The 27,874-nt window shown below is 44.1% G+C and overlaps 1 protein-coding gene across 1 annotated transcript in view; it reads left to right on the forward strand.

The window, feature by feature from the left end:
- LOC122556477 (tyrosine-protein kinase ITK/TSK-like) overlaps window positions 1-27,874 on the forward strand; it is a 68,453-nt gene that overhangs the window by 5,336 nt on the left and 35,243 nt on the right. Inside the window, exons 2-9 of the mRNA XM_043703144.1 lie at window positions 10,316-10,420; window positions 16,093-16,174; window positions 17,916-18,044; window positions 19,650-19,687; window positions 19,979-20,160; window positions 22,705-22,770; window positions 24,568-24,622; window positions 27,702-27,781. Of these exons, the coding sequence (XP_043559079.1) occupies window positions 10,316-10,420; window positions 16,093-16,174; window positions 17,916-18,044; window positions 19,650-19,687; window positions 19,979-20,160; window positions 22,705-22,770; window positions 24,568-24,622; window positions 27,702-27,781 (737 nt within the window). The remainder of the gene's footprint in view (window positions 1-10,315; window positions 10,421-16,092; window positions 16,175-17,915; window positions 18,045-19,649; window positions 19,688-19,978; window positions 20,161-22,704; window positions 22,771-24,567; window positions 24,623-27,701; window positions 27,782-27,874) is intronic.

The raw sequence follows: 27,874 nt of genomic DNA on the forward strand, positions 1-27,874 counted from the left end.
GGGCTTGGTTTACAGGGCATCTGCAGGGTAGACGGTGATGTGGTGATCATGTTAAGGGGCTAGTTATCCAGCAGCCCAAGGGTTCAAATCCCAACCACAGCAGCTGGACAAATTTAAATTCAATGAATAATTTTAGAATTGAAAGCTTCTCTCAGTAGTGGTGACGGTGCAGCTGTCATTTATTGGAAATCTGCCACCCTGACACAGTCTGACCTACATCTTTCCAAGAATGATTCCCAAGATGAGAAACCTCAGTTATGAAGATAGACTGGAGAAGTTGAAGACCGTTTTCTATGGAGAGGAGAAGACTAAAAGGAGATTTGATAGAAGATGTAAAAATCACAAAGTTTGGGACAAAGTAGGTCAGGAGAAACTATTCCCTCTCAGAAAGGGATTGAGAATGAGGGGTCACAAATATGCATTCATTTGCAAAAAAGGCAAATGTGCTTTAAGAAAAATCTTTTTTTCCCCACAGTGAGCAATTAGGGCCTGGAATGCATTATCTGGATTGTGGTGGAGGCAAATCCAGTTGGGGCATTCTATTCAATATTGAATAGAAATTGAATGTCCAAGATTATGAGGGAAAGGGGGAATGTCACTGAGTCATACATTCAAATAGAGTTATACAGCATAGAAACATGCCCTTTGACCCATCATATCTATACGGACCAACAAGCAACAAACTACATTAATCCCATGTACCTGCACTTGGTCCATAGCCTACTATGCTGTGGTATTTTAAATGCTCATCCAGATGTTGCCAGAGTCCCTGTGCCCATCACGGTCTCAGGCAGCAAGCTCCATACTTCCACCACCCTCTGGGTGAAATCTCCTCTAAACCACTCGCTCCTCACCTTAAACATATGCCCTCTGGTCTTAGACATGTCAGCCATGGGGAAGAGATTCAAGCGACCTCGGCCATCTATGCCTCCCATAGTTCTGTATAACTCTATCGAAACCACCCGCCAGCCTTTGTTTGCATAAATCAACAGCGACATTACCTACCTACATTACAACAGTGACGTCACTGGTTGCAAAGTGATCTGTGAAATCATGAAAGGTGTAGTGCAAGGCTTGCCTGAGTGTTTTCAACATGGCTTTAGGGACAACTCTTAGGGCTAACCATGATGTCCATTCAGAGAGCAAACACAGGATTGGCCGAATGACTTCCTTCTGTATCCTAATCATTCTGTGACCTGATTCCAGACTCACAGCAAACATAGCTGACTCTTAATCGCCCTCCGCAATGCTCAAGCAAGTCACTCAATTCCAGGGCAATTAGGGGTGGAAATCAAATGCTGACCTTACACCAATGCCCATGGAAGTGAAAAGAAAGAAATGTCAAGAATCATCTGTCAGCTAGACCTTATCTAGGGAGAATCAGATTGTTTAACAGAATGGTGAGGATTAATCTTGGAGGCAGAGGTCCGAGCTCAGGGGTTGTTGGGAAAATAATCTCAGTATCCACAAAGCAGGCAGCAGACTGTTGAGGGGACTCAGTTACAGCAGAGCATACCAATCGTTTCTATCAACGTAAATTAAAATTGGATTGTAAGGGATTGCATGCCAGCAGTCATCAGTCTTCCTGTGCCTTCAGGATGTGGTGTGGTTGGCAAGATATTCATTGCCCATCTCTGAGCATGGTGCTCTGATTGTGATGCCACTGGACTCTGATGACAGAGCACACAAGTTCACATCTCACCCCGGGCAACATCACCCTCATCTCCCTTCCCCCCCCCTCAAGCTCGATGCCAGTCCCAGGATGAGACACTTTGACTGAGGCACCACACTGCAGGATGAGGGAGCCAGTAGCACGCTGAGGGGGAGTCTCCCACTGGCTACCCTTGAAATACGGAACAATAGAAATCTCTTAATGCAGACGGCATAAGTCGTGTAGAGCTTTAGTGGGGCCACATTTGGAATATTGTATACATTTCTGGGTTGCTACACCAGCAGAAGGATGTGGAGGCTTTGGGGAGGGTACAGGATTAGTTTACCAGCATGCTGCCTGGTTTAGAGAGTATTAGCTATGAGGAGAGATTGGACAAGCTTAGATTGCTTTCTCACTCGAACATCAGATACATCCTGATGGACATTTACATAACTATGAGGGGCATGGATAGAATGGATAGTTGGAACCTTTACCCCAAGTAGAATTGTCAATTATTAGAGACATAAGTTTGAGGTGAAAAGGGGTAAGTTTAAAGGAGATGTGAGAGGCATGCTTTTTTACTCAGAGGGTGGCAAATGCCTGGAATGTGCTGCCAGAGGAGGTGGGACAAGCAGATTACAATAGCAACGTTTAAGAGGCATCTTGACAAATACATGAGTAAGCAGGCTCACAGACTGCATAAAGGCAATAGGTTTTTAGTTTAGAAAGGCATCATGTGTTGGCACTGCAATTAAGGATGGGCAACTAGTATTGATTATTTTATAAATTCAGTCATGAGATGTGGATGTCACTGGCCAATCAGCATTTATTGCCCATCCCTGGTAGTAGTTGACACAACTAATTTATATCATTTTAGAGTCAACCACATTGCCACGTGTCTAGAGTCACACTTAGGCCAGGCCAGGAGAGGGTGGCAGATTTCCTTCACTGAAAGACATTAATGAGCCAGGTGTTTTTTTCCAACAATGGTCTCATGGTCATCAGTAGATTCTTAATTTCTGATTTTTAAAATTGAATTCAAGTTTTACCATGTGCCCTGGTAGAATTTGAGCCCAAGTCCCCTGAACATTAGCTGACTTTCTGGATGCATCGTCTAGCAGGAACATTGCTTGGTCATCACCTCCCCTCAAAAGTCTTGATTCTGCCAGAAATGTCCACACCCCACGAAAGAATAGCTGAAAAAAGAAAGCCTCACTCCCCACAGATTGAGAGATTATTAGATATTAAGGAAATAAAGGGAATCGATGATAGTGAGGGAAAATGGTATTGAGGTAGAAGATCAGCTATGATTTGGTAGAATGATAGTTTGATGGGCTGAATGGCCTACTCCCATTCCAATTCTGATGTCTCTGTGTACCTTTAATGTCGTCAAATATCCCAAAATGCTTCATAGGGATAATTATCAAAACAAATGAACACAGAGCAAGATAAGGAGACGTTAGGACATCAGGTCAAAACCTCACTTAAAGAGAACACTTTTGGGAAGCCTCTTAAAGAGGGGATGGAGGTGGAGAAAAGTAAAGAGTGATACTGAGAGATTAGAGTGAGTTAGCTGAGGGCCAGGTCAGCAATATGGAGTGATTCTAGTCAGGGATGTTCAACAGAGCCAGAACTGGAGGAGCACAGAGATCTCAGAAGGTTGTGCGGGTCAGATTATAGACAAGGGGACAGAGGGATGTCATCAGAAACATCTGTCAGCCAGAGTGATGAATGAAGGAGTTCAGCAGGGGTCAGGTTGCAAAGGCGAGAGAGAGAGTCCATAGGAATTATATCAAACCAATTTTGAGTTGTTACTATCAACTTCAATGCAATACTGAAAGACCGCCACATTGTCAAAGGGTCAGTACTGACAGAGTGTCGCACTCCCAGAGGAGCAGTACTGAGGGAGTGTTGCACTGTCAGAGGGTCAGTACTGAGGGAGTGTTGCACTGTCAGATGGTCAGTACTGAGGGAGTTCTGCACTGTCAGAGCAGCAGTACTGAAGGAGTGCTGCACTGTCAGAGGGTCAGTACTGAGGGAGTGCTGCTCTGTCAGAGGGTCAGTACTGAGGGAGTGCTGCACTGTCAGAGGACCAGGATTGAGGGAGTGCTGCACTGTTAGAGATGCACATTGGATGAGTGTCTCTCTATTGTAGGCTCTGTCCTGTACAAATGCTGCATTTTGAAAATAGCTGTACTGAGAGCATGCTACTGTACCAGAGGTACTAACCTATAAATTAATATGAGGCCTTGTTAGTCTCACAGACTGAGACATAACATCACAGTGCATGAATGGAAGAAGGGCAGAGGGATGTCATCCTGGTGTCCTCTTGGCATTATTCCTTTAACCCACACCACCATTAAACGAAACAGGCTGGTCACCAATCTCATCTACTGTTTGTGAGTTCTCACAGAGTAAAAATCGGCTGCTGCAGCTGCCCACTTCACAGTCTCAGCAATTCAAATGTAATGTGTTATCTGTGAAGCGCTTCAAGATATCCTGTGTGAATGAGCGTGTGCGTGTTTGTGTGTAGTGTGTGTATATATATGTGTGCAAATGCATGTGTGCCTGCACAGAGCAGAATAAGGAGACATTAGGACATTGGGTGAAAACGACCTGTGTTTGTTTATGTACAGGTGTGTATAGACATGTGTGTGTGTGTGTGTATATATGTCTGCGCATGTTTGTACACACGTGTGTTTGTATGTGTATGTGTTTGTGTGTAAATATGTGTGCGCGCCCATGTGTGGTGTGTGTGTTTGTGTGTATCTACGTGTGTGTGTGTGTGTGCATGCATTTGCGTGTGTGTACATGTGCATGTGTGTGTGGGGGTGTGTGTGGGTGTGTGACAGAGGGACAGAGAGATGGGATGTCACTGCACTTTTTTTGTTTGGATTCAAAGAAACAATGAACTTTTTTTTTAACCGATCAAGTGACACTCTTTATAATCAGTGCCATGAAACATCCCCCACCCCATCTTCTCAGTCTCAATTTAAAATCAAAATATCAACTTCAGAGAATCATTGTTTAAAGTAAGGAAACGTAAAATGTCTTCATCGGTTCTTAAAATATCTGAAAATATGGGGCCTCTGGTGGAGAGATGTCAAACCAAAGGCTGTGCACGTTGGGGGAGCTGTTGTCTTCCAAGAATTGTGAAACATGACATGAGTGCCAGTGTTGACAGCAGGAGAGATTGGCACGTGCAGGGTGGGCAGGTTCCTGGGGAATGTGAGGGTGTTTGGTTTGGGTTCTGAGGGGTATTAGAAGTTTGGGGTTAGTGCAGTTGAGGGTGTGTGAGGTACATTGTGAGTCAATTGAATGAACACTCAGGGATTAGAGTAGGTTTTCCAACCCACGCTGAGAAACAACTATCCAGCCTTTGGAAAATCCAGGCTGTGATGATGGGCTCAGTAAAAATGGAGATGAAGCAGGTCCGTGGGGAGGTGACATCTTCACCGGGTGAGTAATCTGTAAACCAGGAAGTGTTCCACACACCTGCATTCAAATGCTAGCACTGCAGTATTGATAATTCAGTAAAAATAATCGAGGATTCGAAGCCTAATGATCAAAATGTTCATTATTGGGAGAGTAGGGCCATTCTTAAACGAGGAATCAATCAGGCTAAAAGGGGTCATGAAATAGCTTTAGTGAGTGGAATTAAGGTAAATCCCAAAGCATTTTATTCTTATATAAGAAGCAAGTGGGTAACTAGAGAAAGGATTGGTCCACTAAAGTATAATGAAGGAAGGCTGTGTGTCAGACCTGAGAGAATGGGTGAGATTCTAAATGATTACTTTGCATCAGTGTTCATTGAGGAGAGGGACATAATAAGTGTTGAGAGTAGAAATAGAAGTTTGATTAGTCTGGATCATGTTGACATAAGTAGGGAAGATGTGTTGGGTATGCTAGAGGTTATTACGGTGGACAAATCCCCAGGACCGGATGGGATCTATCCCAGGTTGCTGAGGGAGGTGAGAGAGGAAATAGCTGGGGCCCTGACAGATATCTTTGTGGCATCCTTAAATACAGGTGAGGTGCCGGAGAACTGGAGGGTTGCTCATGTTGTCCCCTTGTACAAGAAGGATAGTAGGGATATTCCGGGTAACTACAGACCAGTGAGCCTGATGTCAGTGGTGGGAAAGTCGCTGGAGAAGGTACTGAGAGATAAAATCTATTTATACTTGGAAAAGAATGTGTTTATCAGTGAAAGGCAACATGATTTTGTGTGGGGGGAGATCGTGCCTTACCAACTTAATAGAGTTCTTTGAGGAAGTGACCAAGTTGATAGATGAAGGAAGGGCTGTAGATGTCGTATACATGGACTTTAGTAAGGTGTTTGCTAAGGTTCCCCATGGTAAACAAATGGAGAAAGTGAAGTCACATGGTGTGCAGGGTGTTCTAGCTAGGTGGATAAAGAACTGGTTGAGTAACAGGAGACAGAGAGTAGTAGTTGAAGGGAGTTTCTCGAAATGGAGAAAGGTGACCAGTGGTGTTCCACAGGGGTCAGTGTTGGGGCCACTGTTGTTTGTGATATACATAAATGATCTGGAGCAGGGCACTGATGGTATGATCAGCAAGTTTGCAGATGACACAAAGATTGGTGGAGAGGCAGAAAGCATAAGGGACTATCAGAGAATGCAGGAGAATACAGATAGACTGGACAGTTGGGCGGAGAAGTGGCAGATGGAGTTCAATCCAGGCAAATGTGAGGTGATGCATTTTGGGAAGTCTAATTCTAGAGTGAATTATACAGTAAACAGAAGAGCTTTGGGAAACGTTGATGAGCAGAGAGACCTGGGAGTTCAGGTCCATTGTACCCTGAAGGTTAATGAACGGGTGGATAGAGTGGTCAAGAAGGCATATGGTATGCTTGCCCTCATCGGACGGGGTATTGAGTATAAGAGCTGGCAAGTCATGTTAAAATTGTACAAGACATTGGTTCAGTTGCATTTAGAATACTGTACAGTTTTGATTGCCACATTACCAAAAGGATGTGGACACTTTGGAGAGGGTGCAGAGAAGGTTTACGAGGGTGTTGCCTGGTATGGAAAGTGCTAACTATGAAGAGAGGTTGAGTAGGTTAGGATTGTTTTCATTAGAAAAAAAGAGATTGAGGGGGAACCAGTTTTTTCCCAGGGTGAAGAATTCAATAACGAGAGGTCACGCTTTCAAGGTGAGAGGTGGAAAGTTTAAGGGGGATACACGTGGCAAGGACTTTACACAGAGGGTGGTAGGTGCATGGAAAGCATTGCCAGCAGAGGTGGTGGAGGCAGGCACGGTAGATTCATTTAAGAGGCATCTGGACAGATGCATGAGTAGGCGGGGAGCAGAGGGATACAGATGCTCAGGAATTGGGCGACAGGTTTAGACAGTGGATTTGGCACGGGCTTGGAGGGCCGAAGGGCCTGTTCCTGGGCTGTTAACCTTCTTTGTTCTTTGTTCATTATCCTTAAAATCTCAGCTTTAGAGAAGGGAAATTCTGCTCCTCACCTAGTCTGGCCTACATGTGACTCCAGACCCACAGCAACCTTACTGACTGCTTTTTTAAATGGCTGCCTCATAACATTCAAAGGTAACTATCGATGGGCAATCAATCAATTTTATTCCTACAAATAAAAAGCTGTCAGCTATTTCAAGTGTGAAATCTGTTCCGCTTAGTTTGCCCAATTACTACTTTGTAAATGTACACACAACTGATTAAACAAGTTTACTGACAATCCCCAATTATAGCCTGTAAAAAGGGCATTGCAAGAAAAAAATACAATCTCAAAAGAAGCTTGTAAGGTAAGTTAAAATGTTGTTGTTGTGCCACTCTAACCCAGACAGTGTGCATGGGTCATGAAAAGTCTGAAATGTACCATTACCACCAATCCCTCCCCATGTTCACATGGGCACAGCTCTGTCCTATATTAATCTCCAAACCCTTAATTGCCCTTTAAAAAGGCTGAACAAGATCTGAGCCCACTATTACGAAAGAATCCGAATAGTGTTGCCAATGACGAACACCCAGATTTTGTGGGTGAATCGACCACATTAATGGTTTGTTACTCTTTCAGTGTGTTAGCTTAACCCGGAGGAGAGTGTCAATGTTGTGGCTTCTGGGGTCAATACTGAGGGAGTGCTGCACTGTCAGAGGGTCAGTACTGAGGGAGTGCCGCACTGTCAGAGAGTCAGTACTGAGGGAGTGCTGCACTATCAGAGGGCCAGTACTGAGGGAGTGCTGCACAGTCAGAGGGTCAGTGCTGAGGGAGAGCTGCACTGTCACATGTGCTGTCAGCTTGTTGAGAAGGCACAGAATTCTCTGTGATATAAACACACAGAATCAAGAGAGTGCTCCCTAGCTAATATTCCTCCTTTAGTTAGCCATCATTAAAAAAAATTCATGATTTTTGGAATCTTGCTGTGCACCATCTTCCTGCTGTGTTTGGTTTTGCAACACTGAAACCTGACGAAGTAATGAACTTCCTGCATATAGCTCTGCAGTAATCTGAGCAAATACCTTGCTGGTTCACACCAAGGGAAAGATCGCTCTTACTGCTGCATTTTCCTATCCACTGTCTTCATCCTCTCAGTACGGGGTCAGAGGTAACTGGCACTTCCTCTCCATTGTAGAACTGTAGGATTATGTGAATGGTCCTCCAATCTGCTGGGAGCATTCTGTAAAAAATACAGAAAGCAATTTCAGTCAGAGGTGTTGTAGTCACACTCTCTCATTAGCAAGACAAACAACTTGTGTTGGTTTAATCTGAGTGTCAGTATGCCTCAGTTGAGGGGGTGGCATTGAGAAAAAACAGTCTGCACGGTAACTTCAGCAAGTACAGGAACTAAACCTGTGCTGTTTGTTTAACTCTACATTGTAAGATAAGTATCCAGATTAGACTGGTGCTGGAAATGGACAGCAGGTCAGGCAGCATCCGAGGAGCAGGAAAATCGACACTTTAAGCTGATCATTCCTGATGAAGGGATCCTGCCCGAAATGTCGATTTTCCTGCTCCTCAGATGACCTGCTGTGCATTTCCAGCACCACTCTAATCTTGACTCTCATCTCAATCACCTGCAGTCCTCACTTTCGCCAAGCTAAGTATCCAGCCAACTGAGCTAACCAACCCCCGTAGGGTTGCCAATGCCTATATCTAAATAAAACCCTAGCTAGACCACAGCTGAGATACTGTGTCCAGTCCTGGTGCCCTCACTTACGAAAAGACATTCCCACACTGCAAAAGAGGGCAAGGCATTTTCTCCAAGTATCCTAATATTACATTTTGAGCAGTAATTTCACAAACTATATTTGCATTTGGTTATTTAAAGAATGTTTCAGGATTTTGAAACATTTTTGTTAGGGAAATATATTTTGAGACATATAAAATAATCAGAGGGTTAGATAGGTTGGACGGTGAGAGCCTTTTTCCTCAGATGGCAATAGGTTGCACGAGGGGACATAGCTTTAAATTGAGGGGGAATAGATATAGGATAGATGTCAGAGGTAGTTTATTTATTCAGAGAGTAGTAGGGACGTGGAACGCACTGCTGCAATGGTAGTAGACTCGCCAACTTTAAGGGCATTTAAATGGTCATTGGATAGGCATATGGACGAGAATGGAATAGTGTAGGTTAGACAGGCTTCAGATTAGGTCCACATGTTGGTGCAACATTGAGGGCCAAAGGGTCTGTACTGCGCTGTAATGTTCTATGTTCTATGTAATGTTTTAACCATGTTGTTGTGTCTAGTATGAGAGGAAATAAATGGAAATTCACAACCAGATCATTCAGAAGAGAATACTAGGAGCTAGGTTGTCACACAAAGGGTGATATCTGTGTAGGGCTCACACGTACAAAAAGCAATAGATACGATTGTCCAATTATTATTTTGAATCTCCAATCAATAGATATTTCCCGGGCCAGGGTATGCCAGTCAAGATAAGTGGATTTTTTTTTATTTGTTCTCAGGATATGAGGATCCCTCCTGAAGTTAGGACTCATTGTTCATCCCTAATTGCTCTTGACTAAGTAGCAGACGTTTGCCCTCTTGAATTGCTGTGCATTTACTGGCTTGGTGCAATTGAGAGCTTGCTCTGCCACTTCAGAGGATGATGAAAGTCAGGAACATTTCTGTGGGTCCGGAAATGTATATAGGCCAGAATAAATGAGAATGGATAATGTCTTTCAGCAATAACATCAGAGGAAGTGGTGGAGGCTGGTACAATTACAACATTTAAAAGGCATCTGGATGAGTATATGAATAGGGAGGGTTTTGAGGGATCTGGGCTGGGTGCTGGCAGATGGGACTAGATTGAGTTGGGATATCTGGCCGGCCATGGACGGGTTGGACCGAAGGGTCTGTTTCCATGCTGTACATCTCTATGAGTCTACAATTCAGTAGATTTGATTATAATGGACACAAACTTAACATACTATACTAGTATATCACACTTACAGCCTCTCTAAATCAGTCCAGTTGGCAGCTATTAATTATTTAAAATTGATGCACCTTTCCTTCAGGATTACCCTGGAGCACCCGGCTTGATTATGCTGAGTGGGATCTGAACTTTTGACCTTGTGAGGCAATGTGACAACGCTACCTACACGGCCAAGTCCAACACCTTAGTTTTAGGCCACGTCCGTGCTCATGAACAGAAACAGTGACCTTTTCTCTTCGTTTTGCAGAAGAAACTCAACATGAAAGGATCCATCGACATCTCCAAGATCAAGTGTGTGGAGATCGTGCTGAGTGACATCAGTTTCCCTTGCAGCTACAAATACCCGTTCCAGGTACACAGACACTTGGCTGCTTCTTACTGCATGCCAAGGAGCTTTAACTGGGCCACTTCACAATTTAGTCTCAAGTGCACTGTGGTTCTAACTTACTCTCCAGGAGGGTTTCTGAGGAAAAGCCTCTCTTCACTAACTCCCCCAGCTACCACCACCACCCCCCGCAACCATCACCACCCACTCGACCAGCCAATACAAATATCAAGATGAGGAAGGTGGCTGCTGTGAGGGAGGGAGGGGTTAAAGGTGGTGAGGGGAAGAGATGGGGTGGTGATGGTGAGGGCGAGGGGCGGGATTGTGAGGGAGAGGGGTGGGGATGGTGGCAGTGAATGAGAGCGGCAGGGTTGATGGGGGTGACAAGAGGGGTTTGTGTGGATGGGGGCGAGGGTGTTCGTAGTGATAGTGGTAAGAGAGAGGAGGTGATGGAGATAAACTGGCTTGGAGACCACACGGCGCTTTGACTTGCATTCAGATAGCCATCACACCAAAGGGGAGTCCTAATTTGGGACGCCCATGTAATTTGACCTTCTCTACTGACCAAGGCCAAATCTGTCCTGGACCCACAAGTGAACGTGAATCCAGTTAGCTTGGTTCCCTCTTCTTTATCTGTTCCTGTTTGTGAGCGTAGATAGGAAGACCTGGGTGGCACGGTGGCACAGTGGTTAGCACTGCTGCCTCACAGCACCTGAGACCCGGGTTCAATTCCCGCCTCAGGCGACTGACTGTGTGGAGTTTGCACGTTCTCCCCGTGTCTGCGTGGGTTTCCTCCCACAGTCCAAAGATATGCAGGTCAGGTGAATTAGCCATGCTAAATTGCCCGTAGTGTTAGGTAAGGGGTAAATGTAGGGGTATGGGTGGGTTATGCTTCGGCGGGTCGGTGTGGACTTGTTGGGCCGAAGGGCCTGTTTCCACACTGTAATGTAATCTAATCTAATTTCTTCTACTTCTTGAGTTCTCTGACTGATGATAGATTTGATACACACTGTCATGATCTTGAGTAGGTCAAGGAGACAGATTCCAAATCTATTTATACAGGAAGAGATCAATCCCACAGCCAGAATAGAGGTCCACCACCCAGGTATTTTCACCAAACTGATCCACAGTGACCATCCAGATGGTGAACCAACTGGATCTCACAGGGAGTGCCGGTTTATTTAATAGCAGAAAGATTGCCATGTGTGTTGTAGTCCCGAGCTATGGACCATGATGGTTGTGGTGCTAATTTCCTTTCTGTGCTGTGGTTGAATCTGTCCCGCTCTTACTGCCATTGACATGTGTTGGAAGGATTCGCAAGTTAGTTCTCAACTTGTTTGTCTGTGTTGTGAGCACTCTACCCCTCGCCATGGGATCCTGGGTGGAGCTCAAATGTCAAGCACTGATTCGGGTTTCAGGGATACTACCCACTGAGCTGTAAGACCTCTTTCAACATTTACTGCACGTTTGCCCCTTGAGAGGGTGGTGGTAAGCTGCCTTGCTGAACTACTGTAGAAGAACTAAGAATAAGAGAAGGCCAGTCAGTCTATCGGGTTTGCTCTACAATTCAGTAAGATCATGGCGGATCTGATTGTAGCCTTACCTCCACTTTAAGCCCATTGAGGATCAGAATTATGTCTAACTCAAGTTTGGTGAATCAGGTTATGGGGTTGGAATGAATAAAAGGCATTGAAGAGTTTGATCAGTCATGATCATATTGAATAGCAGGTCAGGCTCAATGGGCTGAAAGGCCTACTCCTGTTGCTATGGTCTAACATTGAAGATATTCAATGATCCAACCTCCACTGCTCTCTGGATTCCTCCTCATCTCCATCTTGTTGGAAATACCCTTATTTTTAAACTGTAGTCCTAGATTCCTCCATGAGGGGGAGCAGCACCTGCCCTGAGAAGCCATCTCAGAATTGTATCTATTTCTATCATGTTGCCTCTCGTTCTTCAAAGCTCTAATGGGGATAGGCACATTCATCTCAGAAATCAGTTGAGTGAGCCTCCTCTGAAATGTTTCTGAAGGAAGAATATCTCTTGTAAGTAAGGATTGCAAAACTATGGACATTGCTTCTCGTCAAAAGCCCTGTACAGTTGTAGCAAGACTTTTCTATTCTTTGCCACTCGGAATTATGGACAACATTCCAGTTGCCTTTTTTCTTGCTGGACCTGCATGTTGATTCTTATTCATGTCCAAGGGCCTTTGTGCCCCAGCATTCTGCACTCATTCCATTTAATCATGTCCTGTTTTATTATCTTACTGCAAAAGTGAATCGCCTCACATTTTCTATAATATACTGCATCTGCCTAACGTTTGTCCATTCACGTATAGACTTAACCCATATCCTTTTGCAGACTCATTTTGCGCTCTCCTTACAGCTTGCACACCTGCCTATCTTTGCAGCATCAGCAAATGTGGCTACGATACAGCCAGTTCCTTCATTAGTCATTAATGTAGATTGTAAATAATTGAGGCGCAGCACTGATCTCTGTAACACTCTGCTAGTTACAGTTTTAAATGTGAAAATGACGCATTTATTCCAATTTGTTCTGCAACACAAAGGGAACACAGGAAAACAGCTTTACCCAGTGAGAGGTGCACATGCAAATTTCACTACTGAAGGAGTGCTTAAGGCAAACAGATGTTTAGGGAGCATGTGAGATAAACACATAACAGCAATAGAAATATAAGGACTTGCTTGATGGAGTCAGGTGCAGAGAAATGGGAAGATTATATGAAGCATATACCCTGGTGCAATGAGCTAAATGGGCATGTTTTGTACTGTCAATATATTGTCAACCATGCATTGCATGTGCAGACTTTCTGAGGTTGTGAAAAGGTGTATAGAACTGCTAGAATATTCTATCCGCTACCTTCGTTTGCAAACTTGGTCACACAAATCTCCATCAAGGAAACCAGAAAGGAGGGTGATATTTATATTGAAGAACTGCACCAGATCTGACATCTGGTTAATTGTCCTGTTTCCCATCAGAATTTAATCAAGCCACAGAAGTTTGCAAATCATTATGGACAAAGAGGGGCCATTCAGTCCATTCTTAGTCATCCATCGATAGGTTCCAATACGATATCTGTGCGGCAATCAATCGCTTCTCAAAGATTTTAGCGATTTATCTCCCATTACTTTACCTGGAACGTTATTCCACACGTTGTTCGCTCTCTCTGAGAAATTTCTTGGTATCAGTTCTAATACTGCCTGTAACTATTTTGATCCTATCTAAACTAAGTTATAGGCCTGTGGTTTAACTGAAATATCTTTTACTATATCCTGAATCATCTTACATCCCTTTGTCAGAATACCTTGGGCTCTAATGCTCAATCTCTCCTAATGTCTTGAACCTTTGACACAGGCCTGCAAGAAATCTTATTTGGACACAGGTGATTATCCATGAAACATGTGTCTGCTGTGTCTTGGTGACAGAAATAAACACAGTATTCAAAATGTGGTCTGACCGCTGGGAATTTTGATCATCATGCTCTTTGTATTTCTAATGCTTTGGTCATATGTTGTACTCTGTTGGTTGGGTGTGCTGAGCGTTGTGCTGACTTAAAATCTTGGACCCTTTTCAATCTTTGCCCTCAACCCTTTAAACACAATTAATGGAGTCTCCCTGTTTTCCTTCTATTAAATACAGGTTCTGCTGTCAATCTGGTGAACCTACACCACCTTCAAGGTTAAAACATTTTCTTTTGGAAGTGTGGTACCCAGAGTTAATTGCAGTATTCCAGATGTGGTCTGACTAGAGTTACCATTCAAGGGAAACATCACTTCTGCAATTTTTACATTTTAGTCCCTTGAATTAAAGGCCACTATTCCACTTGGCATTTGGACACTTTTAATATCCACGCAATAGTTCTGGGGTTTTATGTTGATAGACCTCTAATCCCTTGCATCCTCCACAGATCCTTACCTCTCACCTCTATGATGGGGTAAATAGACAAGGTCTTTTCCCTGAGGACAAAAGGGTAACTAGGGAGAGAATAGGGCCCCTTAAAGATCAGCAAGGCAGCCTATCTGTGGAACCGCAGGAGATGGGGGAGATACTAAAAGCATATTTTGCATTGGTGTTTACTGTGGAAAAGCACATGGAAGATATAGAATGTGGAAAAATAGGTGATGACATCATGAAAAATGTCACTTTTAGAAAGGAGGAGGTGCTGGATGTCTTAAAACATATTGAGGTGGATAAATCCCCAGGACCTGATCAGGTGTACCTAGAACTCTTTTGGGAAGCTAGGGAAGTGATTGCTGAGCCTTTTGCTGAGATATTTGTATCATCGACAGTCACAGGTGTGGTGCCGAAGACTGGAGGTTGGCTAATGTGGTGTCATTATTTAAGAAGGGTGGTAAGGACAAGCCAGGGAACTATAGACCAGCGAGCCTGACGTCGGTGATGGGCAAGTTGTTGGAGGGAATCCTGAGGGACAGGATCTACATGTATTTGGAAAGGCAAGGACTGATTAGGGATAGTCAACATGGCTTTGTGTATGGGAAATGTCTCACCAGCTTGATTGAGATTTTTAAAGAAGTAACAAAGAGGATTGATGAGGGCAGAGTGGTGGACGTGATCTATATGATCTATATAGATTCCCTTCACTACAGGACAGAAGAAATCAGATGGGATTTAATGAGAATTCGTAATAGTTCCATGATCTGCACAACATAAGCCAGCTTTCAATTTCAACTTTTATTAATTGCATTTAAACTGCTATGGTAGGATTTCAACCATTTCCGCAGACTGTTTAATCCGGGCCTCGGGATTACCAATCCAATGACATTATCACCCTGTTACCAGATACCCCTGTATATGCAAGATGAAAGTGGAATTAGGAGTGAGGGTGGTATGGTGGCTCAGTGGTTAACACTGCTGCCTCACAGCGCCAGGGACCAGGGTTCGATTCTAGCCTTAGGCAACCATTTATGTGGACCTTGCACATTCCCCCTGTGTCTGCGTGGGTTTCCTCCCACAGTCCAAAGATATGCAAGTTAGGTGGATTTGGCATACTTAATTAGATTAGATTCCCTACAGTATGGAAACAGGTCCTTCGGCCTAACAAGTCCACACTGACCCTCTGAAGAGTAACCCATCCCCCTACATTTTACCTCTGACTATGGGCAATTGAGGATGGCCAATTCACCTAACCTGCACATCTTTGGATTGTGGGAGGAAATCAGAGCACCCAGAGGAAACCACACAGACACGGGGAGAATGTGCAAACTCCATACAGACAGTCACCCAAGGCAGGAATCGAATCCAGGTCCCTGGCGCTGAGAGGCAACAGTGCTAACCACTGAGCCACCATACCAGCATTGTCCATAATGTCTAGAAATATGCAGGCTAGGTGGATTAGCCATGGGAAATGCAGGATTACAGGGATAGGGAAGGGGAATGGGTCTGGGTGGGATACTCTTTGGAGGGTCAGTATGGATCGAATGGCTTGGTTCCATACTGTAGCGATTCAGTGACATCGGGGACTCACATCTTGTTGCTACCTGGCGTCTAAATCATACAACTCCATCATTACAAGCAGCTGTTTACATAGGCAGTTCAAATGTTAAAGAAGTGACCAGAAAATCTGGAGAAGCAGTGCTTATTTGCAGACTCTTAATGATATAACTAGACTCTGTCATTGATGAAGCCACACTTTTTAAACATTGTCTTTTTTTCCCCAGGTTGTTCATGAAAATTATATTTTGTACGTATTTGCACCCAGTAAAGAAAGTCGACAAAAGTGGGTGAGCGCCCTGAAAGAAGGTGAGGAAAAAAGGAATTCAATGTAAATACTGCGTTGAGTAGTCCTGTGGGATTGGTGAGCTGAGCAACCCATTGGGCTGATCCTAGAATTGTATGACAGAGAAAGAGGCCACTTGGTCCATCGTCCCTGTATTGTCTATCTCAAAGAGCTGACCAACCAATCTTACCAGTGGGCAGCTAGAGTTGAGGGAAAAGGAGAGAAGGTAGGTAGGGTTGGATTGTGGGATACGGACAGAGAGTGGGATTAAGTGATATGAAGGGATGTTTGAGGTCAGTCCTGAAATTCGGGCAGAGACAAAGAAATTGTAGATGCTGGAATCCAAACTAGACAAACAGGAGGCTGGAAGAACACAGCAAGCCAGGCAGCACTGGGAGGTGGAGAAGTATAATGTTTCGGGTATAACCCTTCTTTTGGACTAGATGTGGGAGTAGGGGGAGCTCCAGATAAAAGGAGGGGTGTGGGGTAGGAAGAGTGATAGAACAGTGAGGTAGTGATAGGTGAACACAGGTAGTGGGTCGATTGGTGGGATGTGTGGCAAAATCGGGCAAGTGTGTTAGATCCAACACTCCTATCATGATATTAAAAATAAGGGTGAAATTAATTTCCTATGTGGGTTCTCATTAATAATCGGAGGCATACAAGTAGAACAAGCAGATACGATCCCAAAATTGGAATGAGGTTGATAGCTGTGAATTTTTTCAAACTGGAGAGAATGCAGAGGGATTTACCAGGATGTTGCCTCGGGGTCAGAGAGTTTTGAGGAAAGGTTAGACAGACTGGGACTGTTTTGCTTAGAGCAGAGGAGATTAAGAAGGGAGATGATTGTGATGTATAAAATTATGAATGGCATGGAGTCAGCTATTACGAGGGGGCATAGCTTTAAATTAAGTGGTGGTAGGTATAGGACAGATGTTAGGGGTAGATTCTTTACTCAGCGAGTCGTGAGTTCATGGAATGCCCTGCCAGTAGCAGTGGTGGACTCTCCCTCTTTATGGGCATTTAAATGGGCATTGGATAGGCATATGGAGGATAGTGGGTGAGTGTAGGTTAGGTGGGCTTGGATCGGCGCAACATCAAGGGCCAAAGGGCCTGTATTGCGCTGTATTTTTCTATGTTCTGTGTTCTATGTAGATAGGATAGACAGGAAAAAACTTTTCCCTTGATTGAAAGATTAATGACCAGGGGCCATAGATTTAAGAGGCAGAAGGTTTAGAGGAGTTGTGAGAAAATACATTGTCACCCAGAGGGCACTGGGAATATGGGATTCACTATCTGTAAGGGTGGTAGAGGCACATAGTATTTAAGAAGTATTGCGATATATACTTGCGATGCCAAGGCGTACGAGGTTAAGGGCTATTTTTAGATAATGAGATTAAAATAGTTAGGTGATTGTTTTTGACCTGCACAGGTCAATGTGCCGAAGGGCCTTGTCCTGTGCTGAAGATAAAGGGTGGTGGAAATCTGCAACTCTTTCTTCTAAATTACTGTTTTGGAGAGAATCAAAGCATGTTTTGAAGACTGAGATCGATAGATAATCACTCGGTAAAGGTGGACAGGGATATGGAGCTAAGGCATAGAGACCAGTTATGATCCAACTGAACAGACTGAAGGGATTGGAGTAGCGTTGTCCCATATTGCCTGTTGGTGATGCACAATGAATTTGGAACTTAGATCCAATTGTAACTGGTGCAAGTTTTACTGCTGATGTCACTTCCTGTGCTCTTCTCTATTGTCTTTCAGAAACTAAGAACAACAATATTCTGATCCCTAAATACCACCCAAATTTCTGGACTGATGGCTACTGGAGATGTTGTGCACAGCCAGATAAGTTGGCTATGGGATGCCTGTTATATGATCCTAACAGAGACTGTACGTTGTTACTCTTACTCCATATTGCAACGTTTCATTTAAAAATAAATATTTCCTTCATTCAAAACTGGTGTAGCTTCCTCCCCTCCACCCTCGATATCATAGTGAGTTCCAGGTTTAGTCCTTGCTCAGCGCAGACTCAGCCAATAACAGTCCCAGTTATTGTATAACCTCCTTTAAGGAGAATTTCTGTTTCCATCTTTGATTTGTTAATGAGTGAGAAAAATGTTGGGCATTGGATGCATAGGAGATTTCCCTGGATGCTGCCTGACCTGCTGCGCTGTTCCAGCAACACATTTTCAGCTGCATAGGAGATTAACTGGGCTAGGCTTAGAACAAGGGATAAAGGCAAATTACTGCAGATTCTGGAATCTGAAACTGACAAAGGGTCAGTTAGACTCGAAACGTCAGCTCTTTTCTCTCCTTACAGATGCTGCCAGACCTGCTGAGATTTTCCAGCATTTTCTCTTTTGGCTCAGAACAAACATGTTTCCTTTTACTTCACATCATGGAGTATTGATGCTTTGTGATGGATGAGGGACATGCAAAGAACAGAAGGTGTTGGAGAAGGCCATTTGGCCCATCACATCTGCTCATCATTCAATGAGACCCATGGCACATCTGATAACCTTTGATTCCACTTTCTTGCCATTTCATTTTTTTGGTTCATGGGATGTGAGCATTATTCATAGAATGAAATCTCTACGGTGCAGATAGAGGCCATTCAGCCCATTGATTCTTCACTGACCCCCTGAAGAGCATCCCAGCCAGTCCCCTCTCCTTATCCCCGTAACCCCACATTTCCCATGGCTAATCTACCCAATCTGCACATCCCTGGACACTATGGACAATTTAGCATGGCCAATCCAGCTAACCTGCACATCTTTGAACTGTGGGAGGAAACTCACACAAACACGAAGAGAACATGCAAACTCCACACAGACTGTCCCCCAAGACTGGAATCGAATCTGAGCCCCTGGCGCTGTGAGACTGTAGTGCTTATCACTGTGCCACCAAAACCTCGCGCTATTGTTAAGGCTAATGGTTATCGCCCATTCCTAATTGTCCTTGAGAGATCGTGGTGAGTCATCTGGTGTAGCTATACCCACAGGCCTGTTCAGGAGGGATTGTCAGAATTTTGACCTAGCGACAGTGAAGGAATGGCAATATATTTCCAGGTCAGGACAGTGTGTGGCTTGGGGTGAAATTCATAGGTGGTGGTGTTCCCACATATCTGCTGCCCTTGTCCTTTTGAAAGTTAGAGGTCAAAGGTTTGAAAGCAAGTTAAATGGGTAGGTGGAAAACATGAGACATTTTGATCTCTGAGTCATTAATTGCAATGACACCCAAGGATTTAAGAATAACATTGCTATTCTGTGAGTAACTATTTGTATTCTATGGTGGCAGGAGCCTTTCAAAGCACTCATTCTCAATTCTCATGTCCCAAGGGAACATTCTCAATGTGGGGTAGTTGGGATGGATGTCACAGAAAAAATGCAATAACCCTTAAACACGTGAAGTCCATTGTTTTTCTATCACATGTAAGGCTGGATTAGTCTGGGTGATGTCCCAAGGGTCTAACATCGTACATTCTTGTCTTTTTAGCCAAGAAACCTCTTCCCCCGACTCCGGAACTTAACAAGGTGAGTCTGTTTCATAAAATAAAATATGAATGCTGGAAGTCAGATGCAGAAACATAAATTGCTGGAGAAACTCAGCAGGCCTGGGAGCATCTATACAGAGAAAGCAGAGTTAACAGTTGGAGTCCTAGGTTAACTCATATATCTTAGCTCGGCTTTAGCTCCACAGATGCTGCCAGACCTGTCGAGTTTCTCCCACAGTTTCGGTTTTCTGAGTCCGTTGCATTTTGAGCTCTCACAAGTTTAATTCGGGTCTCTCCCAATTGACAGTGTTGCTTTCACTTTGCAAACTAGTGGAAACCCTTGCCACCAGAGCCAGTGGAGCTGGGGGCAGAGCCAGAGATGGAGTTCGTGGTGGTGGCTCTGTATGACTTCCATGGTCAAAATGCGCAGGACCTGTCACTGGTGAAGAGCGAGGAATATGTAATCATTGAGAAGATTGATGCAAACTGGTGGCATGCACGTGATAAAAATGGGTAAGACCAATCCCACCGTCACAGCATAGAAACAGGCCATTCGGTCCAATAAGTCTATAATGAGGTCTGTGCTTCAGATAAGTTTCTTCCCATCTTGCTCCACCTCAACGTATTCATAGATCCTTCAATTCTTTTTCTGCATCAACTACCCCTTAAATGTATCTGCATTATTCACCTCAACTGCTCCATGTTCCATATTCTCACCACTCTTTGGATTAAGAAGGTTCTCCCGAATTTCCTGTTGATTTATCAGTGATTATCCTATATGTATGATATTTATGAAGATGATGGAGCATCAATAGCAGGAGTTTCAGAGGTTAATTCATGAGGCATAACAGAAATTCATCCTAAGGAAGAAGATCTATGACTCCATGACTCTAAAAAACTATGATGTGGAGGAGCCGGTGCTCCTGTTGGACTATAACCTGGTCAAAGAGTCATAGAGTCATAGAGATGTACAGCACAGAAACAGACCCTTCGGTCCAACTCATCCATGCCAACCAGATATCCCAACCCAATCTAGTCCCACCTGCCAGTACCTGGCCCATATCCCTCCAAACCCTTCCTATTCATATACCCATCCAGATGCCTTTTAAATGTTGCAATTGTACCAGCCTCCACCACTTCCTCTGGCAGCCCATTCCATACACGTACCACCCTCTGTGTGAAAAAGTTGGCTCTTAGGTCTTGTTTTGTTGTGTGATTGTTAACTAAGGTGAGGACAAGGCAACCATGGCTGACGAGGGAAGTCAGGGTGAGCATAAAAGCAAAGGGAAAAGCATATAATGTGGTGAAGATTGGTGTAAAGCCAGAGGACTGTGACACCATTAAAAGCCAGCAGAGGATAACTAAAAATGCAATAAAGGGAGAGAAGATGAAATATGAGGGTAAGTTAGCTCCTAAAATAAAAAAAAAATGACTGCAAGAGTTTTATTAGATATATTAAAAATAAAGAGAAGCAAGAGTGGATATTGGATTGCTGGAAAATGAGGCTGGAGGAGTAGTAATGGGGAACAAAACAAATTATGGAGGAACTGACGAGTAACTTTACATCAGTCTTCATGGGGGAAGATACCAGAAACATAACAGAATTTTAAGAGAGGAAAGGGCTGGAGTTGAATGTAATGGTCACTACTAAAGAGAAGGTATTGAGAAACTAAGTCAAAAATCACACAACACTAGGTTATAGTCCAACAGGTTTAATTGGAAGCACTAGCTTTCGGAGCACAGCTCCTTCAGTAGGTAGTTGACAATCACCTGATGAAGGAGCGTCGCTCCGAAAGCTAGTGTGCTTCCAATGAAACCTGTTGGACTATAACCTAGTGCTGTGTGATTTTTAATTTTGTACACCCCAGTCCAACACCGGCATCTCCAAATCTTGGGAAACTAAAAGTTGGATAAATCCCTGGACCAAATGGACTATATCCAAGAGTTCTGAAAGAGATAGCTGAGGCGATTGTGGAGGCATTGATGGTGATCTTTCAGAAATCGTTCGAGTCAGGAAGGGTCTTAGACTGGAAAGTGGCTGTAATACCCTTATTTAGGAAGGGAGGAAGGCGGCAGACAGGAACCAAAAGCTGGTTAGCCTGACCTCAGCTGTTGGCAAGATTTTAATGTACATGATTGAGGATGAGATTGCAGAACATCTTAGAAGTACTTGGTGAAATAGTCAGCACAGCTTCATCAAGGGAATGCCATGTGTGACAAATCTGTTACAATTCTTTGAAGACACAATGAGCAAGTTAGACAAAGGAGAACCAATGGATGTGATCTATTTGGATTTCCAAAAGGTGCCATACACAAGGCTGCTCTGTAAGATAAAAGGTAGATAAGCAGGAGACTGGAAGAACACAGTAAGCCAGGCAGCAACAGGAGGTGGAGACGTCAATGTTTCAGGTGCAACCCTTCTTCAGATAAAAGCCCATGGTGGTTAGGGGCAGGACTGGCAGAAGGCAGAGACTGGGATAAATGGATTTTTCAGGTTGGCAGCAGGTGACCGGTGGAAGTCCACAGTGCTTAGTGATGGGACCATGAGTGTCAGCAATTTGGACAAAGAAATTATTGCTGAGTTTACAGATGATACTGGTAGGTGGGGAATGGTGTTGAGTCATTCACTTGGGATCACTGGTTAGCACTGCTGCCTCACAGCGCCAAGGACCCAGGTTCGATTCCAGCCTCGGGCAACTGTCTGTGTGGAGTTTGCACGATCTCCCCGTGTCTGCGTGGGTTTCCTTCGGGTACTCTGGTTTCCTCCCACAGTCTAAAGGTGGATTTGCCATGCTAAATTACCCATAGTGTCCAGGGAGGTGCAGGCTAGATGCATTAGACATGGGGAATGTGGGGTTATGGGGTGGATCTGGGTGGGATGCACTTCAGATGATCAGTGCGGACTCGATAGGCCGAATGGCCTGCATCCACCCTGTAAAAATTCTGTGATTCTTATGAGAAAAGGGTGAATGTGCTGGGCTTGTATCCACCATGGTTTGGACGATTAAGAGGCCTAATCCGGTAATAATCATCACTCTTGATTTGGGCTCCATGCAGGATGACCGGGTATATCCCCAGCAGCTACGTGGTGGAAAAGAGCCCTGAGAATCTACAGGCCTATGAGTAAGAGCCTTCTATTTTATGTTATTATTCCGAACATTTTCATCTCTCCCCCATCAATCCATCGAACTATGTATGTGTATATATCTGTATGTAGATTTTATAAACCTCTATAAGTTCACCCCCTCAGCCTCCAGGGAAAACAGCCCCAGCCTATTCAGCCTCTCCCTATAGCTCAAATCCTGCACCCCTGGCAACATCCTCATAAAGTCTTTTCTGAGCACTTTCAAGTTTCACAACATCCATTCTATAGCAGCAAGACCAGAATTGCACACAATATTCCAAAGGTGGCCTAACCAATGTCCTGTACAGCCGCAACATGACCTCCCAACTCCAATACTCAATGCTCTGATCGATAAAGGCAAGCATACCAAATGCCTTCTTCACTATCCTATCTATCTGTGACTCCACTTTCAAGGAATTATGAACTTGCACTCCAAGGTCTCTTTGTTCAGCAACACTCCCCAGGACCTTACCATTAAGTCCTGGCCTGATGTGCCTTTCCAAAATGCAGCATTTATTTAAATTAAACTCCATCTGCCATTCCTCAGTCCATTGGCCCATCTCATCAAGGTTCCATTGTACTCTGAAGTAACCTTCTTCACTGTCCACTACACTACCAATTTTAGTGTAATTTGCAAACTTGCGAACCAGACCGCCTAGATTCACATCCAAATCATTTATATAAATCACGAAAAGCAATGGACCCAGCACCGATCCTTGCAGCACACTGCTGGTCACAGGTCTCCAGTCTGAAAACCAACCCTCCACCACCACCCTCTGTCTCTTACCTTCGAACCAGTTCTATTTCCAGATGTCTAGTTCTTCCTGTATTCCATGTAGTCTAACCTTTTAACCAGTTTACCATTCTGAACCTTGTCAAACAACTGACTGAAGTCCATGCCTTTGTCAATCCTCTTTGTTCCTTCTTATATTTGTCTGTATGTGTGTCTGTGTGTTTGTGTATGTGTGCATCTGTGTTTATATCTGTCTCTGTGTCTATGTGTGTGTTTATGCATATGTGTATCAATTTCCATGTGCTTTTGTGTTTATGTGTGTGTTTGAATGTATGTGTGTGCAGGTACGTGTCGGAGATATCTTCCCAAATGACAATGTTTCTGGAGGTCAAATAAAGGAAAGCTCTATTGATTGGAAGGATGGTTGGTAATTAGAGAACACAAATTTGAAGTCATTGGCAAAAGATTAGAGAGTGAGATAAGGCAAAATATCTTGATGCAGCGAGTTGTTGGAATTTGGGATGAGAAAGGGTGGTGAAAGCACATTCCCAAAGCAACTTTCAGCTTGGAACTAGATGGAATTTTGTCATTCTCTATCCTACAGACAGTGGGTGCTTGCTTGATGGGTACATGCAACACAGAAATTGAACTTTAAGGGAATCAGGGATATAGGGACAGCATGGGAAAGTGCAATTGAGGTAGTAGATCAGCCAAGACCTTATTGGCTGGTAGAACAGGTTTGAGGGACTGAATGGCCTACTCCTGCTCATATTATTTAAGTTTGTTTCTATGTTCTTAACAATTTGATAGAGAGATTTGGAGTGCTCAAGGGACAGAGTGGGGCAGTGGGACTAACTTGACAGCCCTAGTATGACCAAAATGGTCTCCTTCTGAGCTATAAGATGCTGTGACTTCCATTACTGCCATAAATGGAGTTCCCAAGTTAGTAACATGACAGAGTGGGGGCCATGAGAGATTTCACGGAGTGCATGCCTGCTCAGCTGCTTCCACATGTCAATCGTGTGATGGACATTACCTCACTTACAGCTCCCTCATCTTACAGGTGGTACAACAAGAACATCAGCCGGAACAAAGCAGAACATCTGCTTCAGAAAGAGGTGAGAGGTTTGAGTGTCACTGTTTCTGGGGCCAGGGTGTGAGAATCTGAGGTAGAATGTGGAGAGGGTGTGGGGAGGGGGTGGGGGTGAGTAACTGAGCACAATCCAGTCAACAGGATGAAGGAGATTTGCTTCTGGAGTGTGTGACAATGACGGAGCACATTTTGTGCTTAGAAACATTAAAACATTGAAATTCTTTTTGTGGAAGGAAACTATTTAGCCCATCTTGCAGTGTTGACCACAGCTATCCGCTTTCCTGCTCTTTGTCCAGAGGTTACAGCACTATCCAGAGAATATTCATTCATTTGGGGTATAGGCTGTAGGGATCACTGACAAATCTCCATTGCTAAGTAACCCTGAGAAGGTAGCAGTGTGCTTCTTGTTGACCCATGTTGGATAGTTTGATACAATGTTTGGTCTTAATAGTTCTCAAAAACACCTTACCAGTCGTAGAGTCATACAGCACAGAAACAGGCCTTTCAACCAGTCCATGGCAACCACAATCCCAAACTAAACTAGTCCCACCTGCCTGCACTTGGCCCATATCTCTCCAAATATTTTATTCATGTCCTTATTCAAATGTATTTATCAATGTCTTTTAAACCTTGCAATTGTGCCCACATCCACCACTTCCACAGGAGGTTCATTCCAGACACGAATCACTCTCAGTAAAAGAATTGCCTCTCATGTCTTTTTTTAGAACTTTCTCCTTTCACCTTAAAACTATACCCCCTAAGCTTGAAATCCCCCACCCTAGGGAAAAGACTCCTGCCATTCGCTTTATCCATGCCCCTCATGATTTTATAATGCTCTATAAGGTCACCTCCCACCCTCCTACGCTCCAGATAAAAAAGTCCCAGCCTATCCAGCCTCTCCTTACAACTCAAACCCACCATTTCCGGCAACTTCGTTTCTGGTGAATCTTTTCTGAACCCTCTTCTGCTGAATAATATCCTTCCTATAGCAGGGCCACCAAAACTGCACATGTTGCTGTGGTACTGGATGCAACTAAAGGTCAAGACAGGGTCGGGGAGTCCAAACCTAGAGGACATAGGTTTAGGGTGAGAGGGGAAAGATTTAAAAGGGACCTAAGGGGCAACCTTTTCACACAGAGGGTGGTACGTGTATGGAATGAGCTGCCAGGTGAAGTGGTGGAGGCTGGTACAATTACAGCATTTAAAAGGCATCTGGATGGGTGTATGAATAGAAAGGGTTTACATGGATATGGGCCAAGTGCTGGCAAATGGAACAAGATTTATTTAGGATATCTGGTCGGCATGGATGGGTTGGATCGAAGGGACTGTTTCCGTGCTGTACATCTGTATGACTATGACTAGGAAGGACTCCACGTTTCCTTTACTAAAGGATGTTCCTGAACCAGGTGGTTTTTTAATGTCAGTGCAACAGCTTCTTAAACACTGCTATGGAAACCAGGTTTTCAAACATTCTTTCATGGGATGTGGCCTTTGTTGGCAAGGTCAGTGTTTGTTACCCATCACTAATTGCCCTTGTACTGAGAGTATTGTGAGACTATTACAGAGGGCAGTCAACCAGGCTAATGTGAGCTAAGCCAGACCAAGTTAGGATTGCAGATCCCCTTCCCTAAAGAACATTGGTGAACCAGATAGGTTTTTACAATTGGTGATTGTTGGAATAGTCACCATTACGAAGACTCATTCCAGGTTTATTAATTGAATTTAATTTTCACCAGCTGCAATGGTGGGATTTGAACCTGTGGCTTCCCCCAAGCATTTAGCCTGAGCATCTGAATAACTAGTTTAACCCTAACCCATCTCCTCTAAAATGAACTGATGGTTCTCAATTTCTGGTGGACTACTAACTCGTTATGAATCCAGGAGCAGAATGTCTACACCACAATATTCATTGCCATGGTCCATTTAACACAGATTTTGCCCTTCACATTTGTACAAACTCTGCTGTGAAAACCAGTTCATTGAAACCCACCCGGTTTTTCCCAAAGCCTCCTTTTGGTCACTCAAATAATGTATTCCTGTTTCATTTTGGACACATTAGGCACAGTAAGAAAATGTTTAGAGTGATCTTATGAACTGTTGGCTTGGCGCTCTGTCCAGAAGACCCATAAAAAACAGAAGCAGAAGTAGGCCATTCAGCCCATCGAGTCTACTCCACCAGTCAATGAGATCACGACTGATTTGATAGTCCTTAACTTTTGTTAGTACAGGTCAAATTTCAGGACTGGAAATATAGGGATTTGATGGCCTAGTGGTATCAACACTGAGCTATTAATACAGGAACCCGGGCAAAGCCCTGGGGACCCAGATTCAAATCCCCCGCTAGGCAGATGGTGGAATTTGAATTCAATAAGTATTTGGAATTAAGAGACTAATAATGACCATGAAACCCTTGTTGGCAAAACCCAGCTGGTTCACTAATGTCCTTTAGCAAAGGAAATCTGCCATCCTCCCCTAGCCTGGTCCATGTGTGAGTTCACCATCCTGTGGCCAACCACTTCAACTCCCCCTCCCATCCTGCTAAGGACTTGCAAGTTCTGGGCCCCCTCCACTGCCAAATCTTAGCCACCCGACACCTGGAGGAAGAACACCTCATCTTCCACCTTGCGACCCTCCAACCACGCTGCATCAATGCCGCTTTCACCAGTTTCCTCATCTCCCCTATCCCTCCACCTCATCCCTGATCCAACCCTCCAACTCGGCACCACCCTCGTGAACTGTCCTATCTGTCCATCTTCATTCACCTATCCGCTCCAACCCGCTGCTATGAGCTATCACCGTCACGCCTGCCCGCATTGTCTTTAAACCTCCCACTGTCCATTTCTGACCTCCACCAATCCCATAACTGAGGACACAAACTTGCTGCAACACCTAGGCTCTGGCAAATCTCCTGATATCAGAAAGTCCACCTCTGCCTCATTGGCTTCACTAGCAAGGCTCTGAAATTCCCTCGGAAAAACATTCCTAACATTCTGCTGCATCTCCTCCTTAAATCAAGTATTTTGGTCGCGGGCTGGAATCCCTCATATGATGTACCTTTGTGTGATGCAGTGAGCCTAATAATTATTCATCTTTTAATGTTTCAGGGCAAACAAGGAGCTTTCATGGTGAGGGATTCGAGACAGGCTGGAATGTACACAGTCTCGGTCTTCATTAAAGCGACCAGGTAACTCATTGTAACAACCTGCTGTAGGATCATTACCATAAAGTTTGGGAAAGAGGGCAACATTATTGAACTGTCAGTGCTGAGGGAGTGCTG

Source organism: Chiloscyllium plagiosum, chromosome 14 (genome assembly GCF_004010195.1).
Source record: "Chiloscyllium plagiosum isolate BGI_BamShark_2017 chromosome 14, ASM401019v2, whole genome shotgun sequence".
Lineage (NCBI taxonomy): Eukaryota > Metazoa > Chordata > Chondrichthyes > Orectolobiformes > Hemiscylliidae > Chiloscyllium > Chiloscyllium plagiosum.